Here is a 16,014-nt window from a genome sequence, read left to right on the forward strand (position 1 = left end):
TTTTGTTTTGGGGTTGTTGTTTTGTTTTTTTTTGCTTTACCTGTATTAACCTTTAAAAAAATGTTTGCTGTTCTGTGAAATTTATTTGTAATTAAAGAAAAATAAGAGCTGATTGAAGAAAAGCTTCCTTTTTAATGAAGGGCTGGGCAAAATCAAACATTACACTCTGATTTCACATCAATAAAACATCTTTGCCAGAACTCACAGAGGGAACAGGAATACTAACATTTGAAACATTTGCGTTTGAGCAACAATACAATTTAAATCAATTTCTCTTGTTAATAAATACAAAACATATTAACTCTCTTCATCACTGTTCTCGTGACTGTAACACCTGAAAGCTGCTCTCACATCCACCTATCAAATCTGCTCTCACACTTCATTGTGTGTTTTGACCAGTGCCCTCATCACTGCGTTACTTGCTTTCACAGCCTCCTGTGCGTTCCTCAGCTGTGTTGGCAGAGCGGCTCTGACTGAAACACACACAAGGACATCTCTGCCGGGGTCGTAGTTCCCCACACAGCGATAGACTTGACCACGGATGAGGCGGGACAGTTCTTGCTCCTGTTGACCAGAAGAAGTTCTCTTTGATTGTTAATTTTTTTAATTTAACCTTTCTCTATTAAAGGTTGCACAAGATAGAGTATAATGGGTCAGGATGGTGACACGGTTGGTGAGAACGTAATTCTTTTTCTAATTATTATTCTCATTTATCTCTTCGACACTGATACAAGATCCTGTCAATTGTTTTACTTCCTTGGAGAAAGTTTGCCCTCTCGAACTCACATTTTCATAGAAGACGCACTGTACAACCTCCTTCCTGTCTCTCAAGAGGAAGTTCTTGGCCCCGTAGCAGCCCGACGTGACTGCAGAGTCCAGAGTAGCTGCGGAGAGAGCCAAGACATTTTCCTTCTGCCAGACGTACGTATATAAAAGATGACATCAACAGCTAACAAACTGACCAAATATCTCAAAGAGGATAGAAACTTTGTCTTTGAACTGGCCCCAGTGTCTCATGCCATTAATAACTGCAGTCAGGATCCTCAACGAGTTCTCAGCAGCGGGTCTTCTTTCCTGCAGGGCACACGTTGAATACATTGAAAATTAGAGAAAATTTGACTGATGCTTTTGGACATATTTTCTCTATATTCCTCTACCTGTACTTTAGTTTGTTGCATAATACGGGGTTGATTTGTTCCAGCGATTTCCTTTAGGGGGGGTCTCTGTGGCCCAAAGCTGCTGGTAATCATCCAGCTGGTGTCTTGTGTGTGTGCTACTGGAGCAGAAGGTCTGATGGGTGATGGAATAGGAGGAGGTCCCTGCCTGAACTGCTGGCTATGACCTGGATTCTGTGGTCTGTACATTGACTGCTGACACTTTGGAGGGAACCCAAAGGGGTTGGTGAACACATTCTTTCCAGACCTGACGATGGAGACAGCGTCCTTTTGTTTCACTGGAGTGCTGGGCTGTTCCATGTTTGACCTGAACATTAAAATAAATCAGTCTATTGTCACACGTCGGACAAGAAATTTAGCACAAGCATGCACCAAAAGTCAGTAATCTATTATTCAACTTATTCTTAAGGTCAATTCCATGAGCATCACAAAGCTCAAACCGAGGTAAACATACACTGAGCCCCTCGGCTTGTAAGGATGTGCCATTGGTGCGTAGTGTCTTATTGCAGGGGCAGGTCCAGGTGCAGGTCTGTTGCTGCCATACTGGTGAGTTGGAGTGGACGGTGAGATGCTTGGTGAGCACCACATGCGGCTTTGAGATGAGCCAGAAGATGGCTGTGATGCCTGCTGATGTCCATATGAACCTGAGTAAACACGCCGAGAGATGCAACATGCAGATTTGTTGTGTTTTACAGTGTCTCAGTTGTGTGACTTATTAGGAGGAAGGGGTTTTAGAAATGTAGCTGTTTCCGATCATTTGAGAGCTTAATACTCGTTGCCTTACTTGAAATAGTTTGTTCTGGGATTTTTCCCTGCCATTAAAAATCAATTTACAAACGGTATTGCCTGTTGTGTGCCAAAATGACAATTGAGGGAGAGCCGAGCTCCCCGGTTTACCTGAATTGCTGGGCGGTTTATCTGTGCCACTGGTCGCTGTGAATTCACTGTGTGAAAAGAAATCGTTCTCGGAGGGTGCCGATGTCAGAGGAATTCTGTTTCTTTTCTTCTGGTTGAAGACTGACGCAAAGCCTGGCAGAGAGACAGAGAAAGGTGAGTCTATTTCAACTGTCACTAATCTACATGGGATTGGGCGTCAACTCCGCGATTAGTCACCGACCGTCAACATTTCAAGACACAAGGGAACGTGTCATGAAACCACAGTTTTATAATACTTAAAAGCTACTGTCTGCAAGCCCACTATGTTCGATGGAAAGTGTTTTTTGTTTTTTTTTTTTAACAAACCTCCGGTGGACCTGGGTGGCTGGTTTTCCTGTCTTCTCATCCTCACGTCTGAAGGTGCTGCCAAAAGAAAACAGGGGAAATTGAACACACCCTTGTTTGTCTGGGTGAAACGTTTTGTAATAAACGAACAACGTTTTCATCAGTCCAGGACAGGAAAGTAGACGGCACTTTAAAACGCACTTAAATACTTTTAGAAGCTAGGCTAAATTAGCCAGCCCAGTTTGTTAGCTAGGACGCGAACACTCGATGCCAAAAAGTACAAGTTAGCGAGACGTGCACACCATTATTATTTAAAATAAATACTGTTGCGACTATTAAAGTTGAAAACACAACTTCAACCGTTTTTGCGATTAGTAACTAAGGCTTTATGTTCAACAGAACATTACGAGCATTACTTACTGTTTTTGTTGAAGTATTATTTCACGGGAAAAGAAAAACACCGCAGCACCGTGGAGAGCATGAAGGCGGCACCTGTGTCGCCTTCATGCTCCACATCAACGGCGGGAAACAGAATATCTATCTATCTATCTATCTATCTATCTATCTATCTATCTATCTATCCCATGGAAAAATATTGTAGGCCTACTAAAATCTGCAAAACATACCGAACCTGTGCTTTAACCTGGTCACATCTGCTCAGCCCTGGCCTGGGCAAAGGTATACAGCACACAAGTGGGAGCTCCTTGAATAACTCCTGACATGTGATGAACCCAAGTAAACACAAATCGAGGTCATCTCAGTGACGGGCCTATGAGTAAAGACAAGGGCAGAGGTTATAGATTCAGCAGCTGCGCTCTTTGTTCCTCACAGACCCCTGAGGCTAAAATTGCCACTGTGGTTCTGTATCACATCCTGGCTACAAGTCTCTATAATTCAGACACACACCTCTGATCCATCTCCTTTTGTTCTCTCTCAGCAAAAGAAATTGTAGAAAAAGTAGCATTGATGTTCTGGCCTGGCATCAGTGGGATTCTTTGGCTTTCAGAGACCGTTGGATAACAAACACAAAAGTATGTCACTGCTATAGCTGCCAATTGGCCCTCTATAAAACAAATAAAAGACTTAAATTAATGTTTCAGCTGATCACATAGTTAGACATACTGATATCTGTATATAAATCTTGATTTATAATGAAAGTATAAATAATAATATTGTGCAAAATTGTGTAAAATTTGACGTCTTCCTGTCAGGTAGACTTTGAATAGATTTAGAAAGGCTTTTGTCTTGTGTGGGCATATATTACCCTCTAGTGGTGAATTTAAAGGTAGCGGGAAGTGGATTTTACGGATAAATTGGAAAAGGTTGGTTGACGTAACTGTTCTTGAATGATATAATTAGTCAAAACTATGTTAGGCAAGAAGCTAGAGAACAAATTACCCTTGAACATGGTTTGTAAAGGACTCCTTAGCTTTTGATATTAGACACAAAGAAATTGATTCATTTTAAATTAGAATACGTTGTAAATATGTTCTCTAAGGGTGATCATTACAAAATGTATTATTTATTAATGTCAGTTTTGCACTAACTAACTATAGTTCAACTAAAGTTGAAATTCAGTAAATGGTGCTCGGTCAGCCAGACGGGCTTCCCTTTCTTTCATATTGATGAATTTTATTCGGGACTGAGCCCCGGCGATTAGACCAGCTTTGAAGCAGAGCAGGTCATCGCAAGGCGAAGACCCGTTTGTGTTGCACAATCTTGCACGCAGGTCAGAACCCTTGAAAAATTTCTTTTTTTTGAAAGAATTTTACACACTTGCTCAATAGCGCCCCCTACATAGACCAAAAAACTAGAATGGTCATAGCGCCCTCAAGGAAGGTCGTGGACACATCGGACAAAGACCCACAGGTTCCTTGAATTCATACCTAATTTTCATAAATGCTAACCTATAACCACAAACAAACCGGAAGTGAGATATTTTCACTTGTTTGAAAAACTCTCAAAACACCACAATCAGGAACCGTAGGTGTGACAGACTTGAAATCGGAGTATGATGTAGACCACACCTTCATGACCTACAATCATTGAAAACTTTGTGATAGATGCTTCAGTTTTCATTTTACGGCCCTGCAAAGTAAAGGTCTTTTTCGCAAAAAATTTTGAACCCCATTTTCACCCCTTTCCCATATTCCAAAACTCACCAAATTGTGTATACAGGTCGGACCTGGCCCAAATTTGGATTTCTTGAAAAAGAAATTCATATCCACTCAATAGCGCCCCCTAGACAAAATGGGGACTGTCTACCCCACTTTCACCCCCTTAACATGCTTTTGATTCGCACCAAATTTTGATCACTTGTCTAGGCTGCGAAAACCTTCCTGTGGTGACAAAATCAGGGAAAGAGCTCCTCCAGAGCGCCACTTACAGGCCGAGATGTAAAAAAACACTAAAATGGCCGTAGCGCCCCCTAGGAATTTTGCATTGACGTGCAACAAACAACCACGCGTTCGTCTCATCAAGCTCTACGTCACGTATGCTCTAATTTATTTGATACGATAAGCAAGAGGTGACATATTTCAAGTTGTTTAATATTGCCCAAAAATGTACTGTTCGTTTTTGAACTGAATATGAATATATCGCAGGCAATTGCACTTTGTTTTCTGATGTCTCCAATTTTACAATTTTATGCACTGAAAAAAGTATAAGACAATAAACAATGTTTACCAGCCTCTAAATCATAATTCTTCATATTTATGGATGTAGTTAGAACGTTGGATCGGCTTTGAGCATGAAAGATCCACAATGCACAACACTGACTGCATAACGTTCTTTTTTCTTTTCTTCTCAACTGGCAGGCAGAACATGATCAAAGGCTATTAAAACATGACAGTCATAAATGCTGGCTTGGTATTGGACAACGCCCCATAACAACAGACATATAACTGCAGCTCAGCCCTCAGTACTCACTCCCTTTTCCAAATTACGTGAGGTAAGGCATTCACAAGTCTCCTTCCTGCAACTAAGGAAATATGTATGTAAGGTTAATTTGTATAGGCATGTGAATCTTTGTGTACATGTTGACTCGGGCTTTCCTACCGTCAACATGCTGCTTTGATCATGTGTATTCATGTGTCACAAATTGGACATTGTGTTCCCCCACTTTAAGTCTTTACGATCCAGCCCATTTCATGTAGACGCAGAAATGACCGGGTTCGTAGCGTTTGTTTCCAAGGTTGCAAAAGCAGAGCTCATTCAAACGCCCACGTGTTTGTCTCATCAAGGCCTAAAATTTACATTTGACAGCCTCACCCAAAAAAACCAACAACTGGAAGTGAACAATCTGCATCATTTGCACACACAGGCTTATGATTATTTAGACCTTTTCCAGAGTCGGCAGAGGTCGGGGGGTGGGGTGGGGGGGTCGGCAATACGCAATTGTTCAGTATTCATATTTTTGAAATCTTCTTTTACTTGGACTGATATACTGGTTTAGGCATCTTTTCTGAAAGTGCTGCCAGTGTGTCAGCCGCAAGTCCATGGGGTGGGCTCAGTCCCGCCAACCCTGCTTGCAGGTTTAATTTATATTGCACTTTACATTGAGAAATCTCAAAGTGCTAATATAGACAAAGAGCAAAGAGACATAAAAGATATAAAACCTGCTGTAAGACATTATTAGTAAAATAAATAAATAAATAAATAAATAAATGAATAAATAAACAAACACACACACACACACACACACACACAACCCGAGCAATGAGACATAAATAAAAATAAAAAGGCTAAGGAAAGGCCTTTGTTACATTGTTTTACTGCACGTGTTGGTCAGATGGTTGAAATATGCTATAATATAATATAAATATTTCTAGAACTTTCATTCGAGGCTTTATACTGACGAACGAACGAGAATCAAACCTCTTGCCTTATTGTGTTTGCAGGATTTTGTATCACAACCTGGCAACCAGCACGCAGATCAAGGGGAGGCGCTCGTCGGTAGTAGATTCTGGAAGGAACCTCATGCTTGCACCATGGAGAAAGTGAGTGTGCTTCATCGTTTTGTATGAACTACTCGCTCTCTTAACAATGAAAAATGACCCGCGTGTATGACTGATAATGATTAGAAGTAAATGATTTGTATATCTCCAGTTTTCAACAGTATAACTAAGCCGTCTGATCCCGTAAAACTTCTAAATCCAACGCCCGGGGTTAGCTAGCGTGATAGTATAGCGAGTATCCGGTTAGCTAACACCGCTCTGTAGCTATTTGGCTAATATGCAATTAGCTTAATGAAGTTGGCAATAACAACATGTAAATTAAAATTCATGCGTAAAGTGTCGATATGCTAAATTGCAACAATTCTCCCAAAGCACATGACGCTGTTTAGCTGAATAATCGGGTTGCTGTTCACTTGTGGACTGCTGCTAATTCATAATTGTTCATCCCAAGGTTAAGCCACCATAATACATATATTCCCGTATTTTGTGAGCCAACATTTGAGTCTTCTTCTATTCCTCCGCTCGCACAGAAAGTTGTGGAACGAAACCGTCATTGTAACTACATGTGTTTGTTGGCTGCCGTGATTCTTAAGGTTAGCCCATCAGGAAATGCTAGCTAGTGTTAGCTCTGAAAATGTGAGCTCTGGGCTCATTCAGACGATGGTCTTCATAACAAATCTGTCGAATGCAAATCCAAAGTGTGTGTATCGTGTGAGAGGAGCGACAGCTTTCACTGGGACAGTCGGTGTCCAGCACATGCTGCAGGAGTATTTTTGGATCGGCCAGCTCGGCGTTCTCGTTAGCCTGCGCTCAGACCGGTGGATCATTCTAGATGTACACCACGCCGCTACCATAGCAGCACCAGTTACAGCGTTCTTAGGAGTTGCAGGTGCTGTCCAAAAATGAGCTGTTTGTCTTTCCAAGGTTGCGTTTCAATCAAATCGTGCCTCGTTTGACCAAACGCATCAATTAAAACGCAGAAACAAACACAAACCGATATATGTACATGGCAAGGGATGCTGTGCACTGTTTATGTCACAAGATGGCGCCGTAATGCTCATGTTAGTCACACTTGAAAGCGATGGAAAAAGTTGCGCAAGTGACATCATCATATTTGTAGTTTATGAATAAACTTCCCTTGCAATAAAAATAGTTTTGTAACAACAAGCCTCGATCAGGAGCTGACCTCAGAACGACAGACTCATAATTCTTTCTGCAATGTGAAAATTGGCTATTTATGTAACTCTACAGTTGCTTATCTAAATCACCTTAGGATCATGTGAATACTTGGTAAATTGTATTTATCAAAAATTTAATGAATGCTAGTTGTTAGGCTAGCTTATCTGTCTGCAGCACTGATCTGACATGAACAGCTGACTTTTTTTTCTGCTTCCATTCTTGAGCTCTGTCAGGGGCAGCTGCAAACAAACCTCTTCTGGGATGCCTTATCACGCTTTTGTGTGCAGATTTAAGAACAGTAAACTTTGTAACACTGCGTATTTGTGTCTATGTGTTTCATTTGTCGGCTTTGTTTGTGGCGGGCAGGTTTCAGCGTTGAAGGACCAGGGCAACAAAGCACTGAGTGCAGGAAATATTGATGAGGCGGTGCGCTGCTACACTGAAGCTGTGGCCCTCGACCCTTCAAACCACGTCCTGTACAGCAACCGCTCGGCTGCCTACGCCAAGAAAGGCAACTATGAAAACGCTCTCCAGGATGCCTGTCAGACCATCAAGATCAAGCCTGACTGGGGGAAGGTGAGATTGCCCTCCGTTCGGTGTGTGTGTGTGTGTGTGTGTGTGTGTGTGTGTGTGTGTGTGTGTGTGTGTGTGGGTGTGGGTGTGTGTGTGTGTGTGTGTGTGTAATTAATGGCACTTTACCATGTAATAATTGTATTCCACCAGGGATATTCCCGTAAAGCAGCAGCTCTGGAATTCCTCGGCCGGTTGGAAGAAGCAAGATTAACTTACCAAGAAGGACTCCGGCATGAGTCGAGTAATCAGCAGCTAAAAGAGGGATTACAGAACATTGAAGCCCGGCTTGCAGGTAGAAGGAAAATTGCCTCTTTTTTTTTCTTTTTTTTTTCTTTTTAAAGTCCGTGGAGAAAAAAAGTGTGTTTACAGAACGTTGTGACTCATAGTTTCTCCTATGTGGGTTGTGAATCATGTACAGAAACGCTTGGGATCACAGAAATAAATGCGCACGGACTTCTTTTTAAAGGACACTCGGCATCCGATAAAAGGTCCCAGAGTTCGATGACGATTGCGTAACCATAAAACTGTGCTAACATACACACTTGCTTTTTTTTCGCTTGCCAGAGAAATCGATGATGAACCCTTTTGCGATGCCCAACTTGTACCAGAAGCTGGAGAAGGATTCCAGGACCCGCGAGCTGCTGTCGGATCCCAGCTACAGGGAGCTGCTGGAGCAGCTCAAGAGCAACCCGTCAGAGCTTGGCACGTACGTTGACCATCACACCGTTATTATTATTATTATGAGGCTGTTGTACACACAATTATGTTCTGTGACATAGGGTGAATTCCAATTCCTCCCTTAACCCTCAATCTCAACAATGCGCGCTCCTGCAAAGTGCAAGTGCTGTCCCGATTCTCAGAACGTCAAGTTGAGGGACAAGATTAAGGGCTGTATCGCCCTCAATATTGAGATTCTCCGGTGACCTACACCAGCACCACCCTTGGCAGTAAGGGCTACCCAGAAGGCATTGCGTATTTTCACCAAGACATCTTCGAAAAAGGTCGCAACGTAAAAGCGAGCTACAAATGGAAGTATTTTTGGAATCATTTTTTAGTTAATAAAGATATAAATATTACGAAACCATTTTATTGTCTTAGTTTAAGAGTTTTTTTTATGGATTATTGACATCGTTGTTGCGTAACATTTATTTTTTTTACTTTATGATGTAAAGCCGGACCGGCGGTCCCGGCTTCACGTTACTTGTGTACATCGTTGTGTAGCGAAGGAGGACTTCTTCCTTTTTCACCGTCTTTTTCTTTTTCTCCTTCTTCTTCGTCGTTGTCGTCTTCTTGACAGACTGGACGTAGCTTTGGCGTAAGACCGCCCCCCACAGCCCATTTCTATGCCCTTACACTTATTTTTGAGGGCCAAAGATTGAGGGTTAAGGGCGAGGGTTGAGATTGAGGAGTTAAGTGAGGAATTGGAATTGGCCCATAAAGTTGGATGTTGGTGTTGAAAACCACAATTAAATAGAAAGTAGAAAACACAGCATTTTGCTGAGGAACCCATGCAACTGCACACATGGCTTGACAGGAAACTGCAAGATCCCAGGGTGATGACCACACTCTCTGTGCTGCTGGGGATAAATCTCTCTGAGATGGAGGAAGAGCCCGCTCCTCCTCCTCCTCCTGCACCCAAACCCAAAGAGACCCAGCCGCCTCCGCCCAAAGAGGAAGACCTTCCAGAAAACAAGCGGCTGGTAAGTCAGTTTCCATCTGCTGTTTGTACTGGAATTTGATGCGCCGCTGTCCTGTGTGATTGACGTCTCCCCCTCAGCCTTTTATTTTCCAATCACATCAGCCCTATTTCCTTTCTGACAGGCCTTGAAGGAAAAGGAACTTGGCAATTCGGCATACAAGAATAAAGACTTTGAAGTGGCAGTGAAACATTATGAGGAGGCCATCAAGCACGACCCGACCAACATGACCTACATCTCCAACAAAGCAGGTATGCCGCTCCGCACGGTTGCTAGCAAGCACCTGCTACACACTTCAGCTGAGGCTACAGCAGTGTTGTACTGAGGGGAAAATGTGATGTCCAGTCTAATTTTATTTTAAATACATTTTAATTAATACCTGTTTGGAAATGTTTTAATGGGGTTTCAAAAAGTATTGTGCTGTCTTCCCCCCCAGCTGTGTTTTTTGAGAAAGGAGAGTTCGAGAAGTGCCGTGAGCTGTGCCAAGACGCCATCAGCGTCGGCCGAGAGAACCGAGAAGATTACAGACAGATTGCCAAGTGAGCTTTACATTGGAATTGGTTTCTAGGGTTTGGGTGTGATGTGGTGTTGCTGATTGTGCACTCGTCTAATGAGGTTTACCAAAACCAGAACGTCCACTTCAAATATATTCAGTCAGAAAAAAAAAAGGTGTTTGGAAGTAGTGTAATTGCTAGGCAAGAACCACTGGGTGGCAGTGTTGCTCTGTGACCGCACTGAGGTCATGTAGCATGGAAGATAAGTTTATGGACAAATGACAGCAGATTTTAGATTTAGGGCTGTGAAGCTCAGGGTTAAATGCTGTCCTCTGAAAGGTGAAGATTCTCCTTTTTTTGGGTCATCTTCAAGTTCTGAGTCTGTTTCCTAACACTTTAATGCGAGGTCTTTGCCAACTGACGTGACATGTTGTCCTTGTCTGTTTTGCAGGGCTTTGGCTCGCATTGGCAACTCGTACTTCAAAGAGGAGAAGTACAAAGAAGCAATTCAGTATTTCAATAAGAGCTTGACAGAGCATCGCACTCCCGATGTTCTGAAGAAGTGTCAGCAGGTGCGCCGCGAGCTTGTTGGCATGAATCATCCATGGTCATTACATAATTTATGCGTCTGTGTGAAAGTACTGGCATACTTATGATATTAAATCAGTGTCTATAAAGTACCTACTCCTGTCTCCACAAGTGTATTGTAATGATGCACTGGTGGTGTGGTGTGCAAGGTTGTAATGTGAAACTATCTCAAGAAAAAAAGTTAAAAATTATATCCAATTTCTAAGGACTGTTGAAGCTTTCCAGGGTTTTCAAGTTGTACAGGTTTGCTGTTTATACAATTTATCATTTCTACAGCTGGTTGGCTTTGCCTGAAGCTCAGTTAGGCTTGAGTCATGAAGCCTGAATACTATTTGACTCGTGCTTGCTTTGTTTCCACAGGCGGAGAAGGTTTTGAAGGAGCAGGAGAAGTTGGCATACATCAACCCAGACTTGGCTCTAGAAGAGAAGACCAAGGGCAACGACGCCTTTCAGAAAGGTCCGTGTCAAAGTTGTCTCTTACTCTCACACTTAACTGATTTTTTAAAATTATTTTTGTGATGAATGTTAAAAAAAAATAAACACATTTCCCCCCCATAGGAGACTACCCTCTGGCCATGAGACATTACAGCGAGGCTATTAAGAGGAACCCAAATGATGCCAAACTCTTCAGTAACCGAGCTGCCTGCTACACAAAGCTGCTGGAGTTCCAACTCGCCCTGAAGGTGCACAGCCTCCTCCTTACAGGCGGCCTTTCCCACTGCTGTCTGCTTCCTCGCAGCGGCCAGGACTCTGGGCCTCGGGTCTTTGTGTTCTCGCTGGGTTTCCTGTTGTTTGACTCCACGAATATTAATTAAAAAAAAGAAAAAAGTTATGTTTGTTTCACAACAGTTAGAAAGAGGAAATTACATCACACTGCTTTTCTGGCATCCACTGAAGCCCTCTAGGCAGAATGGCAGACCTTCGCTTCTGTGTCGTAAAAGCCTGATTGTAACTTCATAAACAGCTGTCTGTTATTTATGAGGTGACCTGACAGAACTTTAACCATTCCTTGTTTTCCATCCAGGATTGTGAAGACTGCATCGAACTTGAGCCCACCTTCAGTGAGTTCCCATCGTTTCCATTCAATATTCCCTTCACACGTTTACAACCTCTTCAAATCCCTGTTCATCCACCTAACTGCAACTTATCTGACTGCAGTTAAAGGCTACACACGCAAAGGAGCTGCCTTGGAGGCCCTGAAGGACTATTCTAAAGCTATGGATGTCTACCAGAAGGCCCTGGACCTTGATTCTTCCTCCAAGGTATTTGTCATCTTTTAATGTGGCCTGGCAAGGATTGTTCTTATTTTTTGCGGGCCGTCCGTTGTTATCTGAGGGACAACAGCCTACTTTATTCATCAGCTTGTTTTTAAAGAGGTTTCTCTCTATGATAGGATCCCCCATAGCAGTGATAGTAAAAGGTTTAAAACATGCTGACAGTAATGTGAGCAGTTCTAGAGACATGGAAAGTAAGGGATGTATCCATAGAGCCACAGCTGGTGCCAGAGGTCGCGCAGCACCAGTTAGAAATGGTTGTTATCGGCTGAGTGCATTGCTCTGGAAGCAGGCTTCTGGAGGGGGGGCTGCACTCTGAAGATGCTCAGAAGTCCTCAGCTGAGTTCTGGCGTGTTGGAGCTGGTTGCCTCCAAGTGACTTCCAGTTGCTAGAGAGTGGTCTCTGTGGTGGTTGCTTCTGCACCTTCCTGGAGAGCAGATGAGCAGACCTCCCTGGAGTCTGGGTGGGATTCGGCAAGAGTTGCCATGTGGAGACCCCAAGGTTCTGCTGAGAAATGTTTTATTATGGTTATGTGACTTGCGTGCTACCCATAAAATGCCAACTAGTTCTCAATGACTTGCAAGCCAAGAAGCCAAAGGGTTTTCTCAGATGACCTCCTGCTATTGGCAGATCTGCTTTTCAGATCTCATCATGAGGCCGACTCTCCACACCTCAGGAAGCACCGGTCTCTGAAGTCACTCTTTGAATGTGGATCCCCTCTCATTTTAAAAGCTTATTGTGTATAATGCATCTATTTCAGTTGTTTTTTTTTTAAAGTGTCTGCTGCCTTTTTGCCTCTTTGCACTCACACTTGGTTGGATTCATGTTCGTTGCACAGACAAACTGCAAATGGAAACCAGAGAAGTTCACATAATAGAATCATGACTTGCCTGTCGAGCCTGTATGCAAATGACAAACATTTTGAAATATTAAAGTGGACATGTGTTATTTTACATTTTCCAGCCAGACTTGGTAAGTTAATGTACTGATGGTTCAAAGCAGGAAGTCATTCTTCCTGCTTTGAACCTTCCTCAGTCTTTTATTTTGTGACTTTTTTACCTGGAAACATACACCACCTGTTAAAAGTTTCTCAATGGTGTTTAAGTCCTGCCACTGTGGAAGCTGGTTGAGTGCTGTGAACTCACTGCCATGTCCAGGGAAGTGGATCTGTGCTTTGTGAAGTGATGGTTGGGTGTCGTTGTCAAGGATGGGCCTGCGTACTGAGGTTGTGACACATGGCAAATGTTTTGACTGGTGGGCCAGAATGGCTTCTAAAACAGAGGACTAGCAGCAGATGGATGGAGTGATTGAGACAAAATAATATGATGGGATGTGTAGAAAACCTGCTTTAATGCCAATTAAAAATGAACTAAAGCATCCCAACAAAATGTGTCTTTGAAGCGCCAGGGTATTCAGCTCTTTATTGACATGACTCAAAACACTGAAACTATTGATGAAATACAGATATTGTATGGTTTACATATAAAAGCTTAATGGGCAGCATATGGCCCCCCGGCCATAGTTTGCCCACATCTGTCGTAGCATCTGAGTAATGTTTTACTACTACCCTTCCATCCTGATCCTGATACTCTGCTGTTCGAAGAAGAATATTTATTGTAAACCTGGTCCAACTCGAAGCTTCCAAACAAATCCTGACAGTGAAGGACTGCAGTTTGTAATTGCGTGTTTGTTCCTCTCATTAATCAACTCCCTGTTGTTTCTCCGCCCTCTCCTTTGCCTCTCAGGAAGCGTCGGAGGGCATCCAGCGCTGCATGGTCAGTCAGGCGATGAGGAACGACAGCCCCGAGGAGGTGAAGAAGCGGGCGATGGCCGACCCTGAGGTGCAGCAGATCATGAGCGACCCGGCCATGCGCATGATCCTTGAGCAGATGCAGAAGGACCCTCAGGCGCTCAGCGAGTACGTCGGACAGCTTTTGTTAGCTGGTCCTTCTGCGTTTACGGCTTCAATCACTTCTGATGGGCATTTATTGTGCATTAAACACTTCTCCCCCACCCCCTCGCTTTTCTGCTCTCCACAGCCACTTAAAGAACCCAGTCATCGCCCAGAAGATTCAGAAACTCATTGATGTTGGACTCATAGCCATTCGTTGATGGCAGCCAGGATCCACATGTGAGGAAGAAAACCAGAGTGGAACAACGTTCAGATCTCTCCAAAATATAATATTCTCTGTTCTTGCCTTCAAATTCAGAATATCTAATGTCTCACTTAGACTTTGTATCTATTTTATGCCCTCTGTCTTCTTCCCTTTCTTCTTTTTTTTTTAAGTCTCACATCGTCCGTGTTGCATTTAAGGAACCATCTTGTTTGTCAACGAACCAAGACGCATCTTTTGAAACGTCAAATCCATGTCGAGAAATTCTCCACTGCATCTTCTAATAAACAGCACAGTTAAATCCACCACGTCCCTCTCACCAGCCAGTTGTGTGTTTTGAAAGGGAACTCCAGCCCGAGGCCGTTCAGAGTCCTACTGGCTCTCTCCTTTTATTCCACCTGAACTGGGCGCTGTCATTTCACTCACTCACTGGAATCATTTTCATTGTTCTCATCTCTTGTCTTTTCCTTTATTGAGGTGTCCCAGACAAGGTGCCAGTATAAAGTTGAACTGTCAAGTTTGGCTTTCTCTGTGCTTCCTGTCTCTCCGTCATTTCTCAACGTCTCGAGTGAAAAGTTCAGTTGCATTGCCAGATGTGTTTTTTTTGTAAGGCCTCTGAGTTTGATTGAAATGACTGTACTTTATCTTAAAGTACCATACCTCTGCCGCCGTCTCCGCATGGCTGCATATACTGGCTGTTAACTGATGTAAGAGCTCTGTGTGGTACATTGAGAGGGAGCCAACCTATGAAATGGCAGCAGGGATCGGAGAGATTAACTGAAGTGAATGAGTTGGGGCTGTTGCACATACTGCCCTGCGGTTCATTAAACAAGTTCATGCAGAAGTTGAGGGTGCCGTGTTGTTGTTGTTTGTGTAGAACTTACAGATTTCAGGTAAAGCTGTGCCTCTGTCAAGCCCTCATCAGTCAGAGGAAGAGTGTGAAAGATGCTCTTGATTGAAGGTCCACTTCCGCTATTTTTGTCGAACACCATCTATGGTTGAGTAACTATTTAAAAACAACACAGAAATCTTCTAGTTAAGGGTTAGTGACTCCATCGTTAGTGTTGGATTGTGATAAAGTGCTAGGGCACCAAACTGCCTTTCGTGACTTCTGCCCAGCAGAGCAGTGCTTAATGTAGATTGTTTCAGACATAAGTGACTTAGGGACGTGCAGCAGAAACCAAATCAGCACTTTGTTGCACCAAAGTGGTTTCTGAACGGGAGTCGTGGCTGTGCAGAGATGAATGTCACATTTCCACAGTGGTGTTTCTCTGCCTACAGCAGGCGAGTCAGCCGACGTGGATTGTGGCAGTGTTCACCATCACAGAGTAAACGGAGGAAACGAGAGCACGGTGGGGGAGACGAGTCAAATGTACCAATGCAAATAGTTGTACTGTGAAATATACAGTATCTGAATGTATGCCAGAGGAGTTGTGATTTATTTCCAAGTATTACAATGTAAAAAAAATAATGACAGCGTAGAAAGTGAGTGCCATGTCATATTGGCACCTTAGATGAATCGCACCTAAACTTGGTCTATTAAATAATCCGATCTCTGACACACAGGATATTGATATATCTTCAATATTACTACTACTAATACTAATAAGAAGAGTCTTTTAAAAGTGTTGCTTATTCAAAACAAGCGGAGGTGAGTACGGGTGTGAGTGCGTGTAAACGAAACTCGTCCATTCAGCACATTTGTCAGTGTCTTGCCACAGAATAACTTGCACAACTACATTT

At 43.0% G+C, this 16,014-nt stretch overlaps 2 protein-coding genes across 3 annotated transcripts; one reads left to right on the plus strand and one right to left on the minus strand.

Annotated features, from left to right (window-relative positions):
- Nucleotides 1-13: 13 nt before the first annotated feature.
- On the minus strand, nucleotides 14-2,845 carry spata22 (spermatogenesis associated 22). Of its 2 annotated transcripts, none has more exons than XM_076020216.1 (8): nucleotides 2,817-2,845; nucleotides 2,418-2,474; nucleotides 2,073-2,204; nucleotides 1,630-1,819; nucleotides 1,164-1,482; nucleotides 963-1,074; nucleotides 787-884; nucleotides 14-564 (listed from the first exon to the last, which is right to left on the minus strand). In XM_076020216.1, exons 2-8 carry the CDS (start codon nucleotides 2,455-2,457, stop codon nucleotides 373-375), a joined length of 1,083 nt encoding a protein of 360 aa, XP_075876331.1. In that variant the 5' UTR covers nucleotides 2,458-2,474; nucleotides 2,817-2,845; the 3' UTR covers nucleotides 14-372. The 2 variants fall into 2 exon arrangements, with proteins under 2 accessions (XP_075876331.1, XP_075876330.1); XM_076020215.1 differs by having other exon boundaries at nucleotides 1,158-1,482; nucleotides 2,817-2,842.
- Nucleotides 2,846-6,261: 3,416 nt separating this feature from the next.
- On the plus strand, nucleotides 6,262-15,115 carry stip1 (stress-induced phosphoprotein 1). The gene is made up of 14 exons (XM_076020214.1): nucleotides 6,262-6,394; nucleotides 7,898-8,107; nucleotides 8,255-8,396; nucleotides 8,669-8,810; nucleotides 9,639-9,804; nucleotides 9,926-10,052; nucleotides 10,238-10,340; nucleotides 10,747-10,867; nucleotides 11,244-11,340; nucleotides 11,442-11,566; nucleotides 11,908-11,944; nucleotides 12,042-12,145; nucleotides 13,903-14,075; nucleotides 14,197-15,115. Exons 1-14 carry the CDS (start codon nucleotides 6,386-6,388, stop codon nucleotides 14,267-14,269), a joined length of 1,629 nt encoding a protein of 542 aa, XP_075876329.1. The 5' UTR covers nucleotides 6,262-6,385; the 3' UTR covers nucleotides 14,270-15,115.
- The last annotated feature ends 899 nt before the right edge of the window (nucleotides 15,116-16,014 follow it).

This window comes from Nelusetta ayraudi, unplaced genomic scaffold, assembly GCF_046127955.1.
Source record: "Nelusetta ayraudi isolate G7.1 ecotype Tasmania unplaced genomic scaffold, CSIRO-AGI_Nayr_v1 ptg000011l, whole genome shotgun sequence".
Lineage (NCBI taxonomy): Eukaryota > Metazoa > Chordata > Actinopteri > Tetraodontiformes > Monacanthidae > Nelusetta > Nelusetta ayraudi.

Excerpts from the sequence above, each read along its gene's own strand:
- spata22 (XM_076020215.1), bottom strand. The coding sequence starts at position 2,457 with ATGAGAAGACAGGAAAACCAGCCACCCAGGTCCACCGGAG. Across the intron at positions 1,820-2,072 it reads TAAACCGCCCAGCAATTCAG|GTTCATATGGACATCAGCAG; the intron begins GTAAACCGGGGA and ends GTGTTTACTCAG. Across the intron at positions 1,483-1,629 it reads TACAAGCCGAGGGGCTCAGT|GTCAAACATGGAACAGCCCA; the intron begins GTATGTTTACCT and ends TTTAATGTTCAG.
- stip1 (XM_076020214.1), top strand. Across the intron at positions 8,811-9,638 it reads AACCCGTCAGAGCTTGGCAC|GAAACTGCAAGATCCCAGGG; the intron begins GTACGTTGACCA and ends ATGGCTTGACAG. Across the intron at positions 11,341-11,441 it reads CAACGACGCCTTTCAGAAAG|GAGACTACCCTCTGGCCATG; the intron begins GTCCGTGTCAAA and ends TCCCCCCCATAG.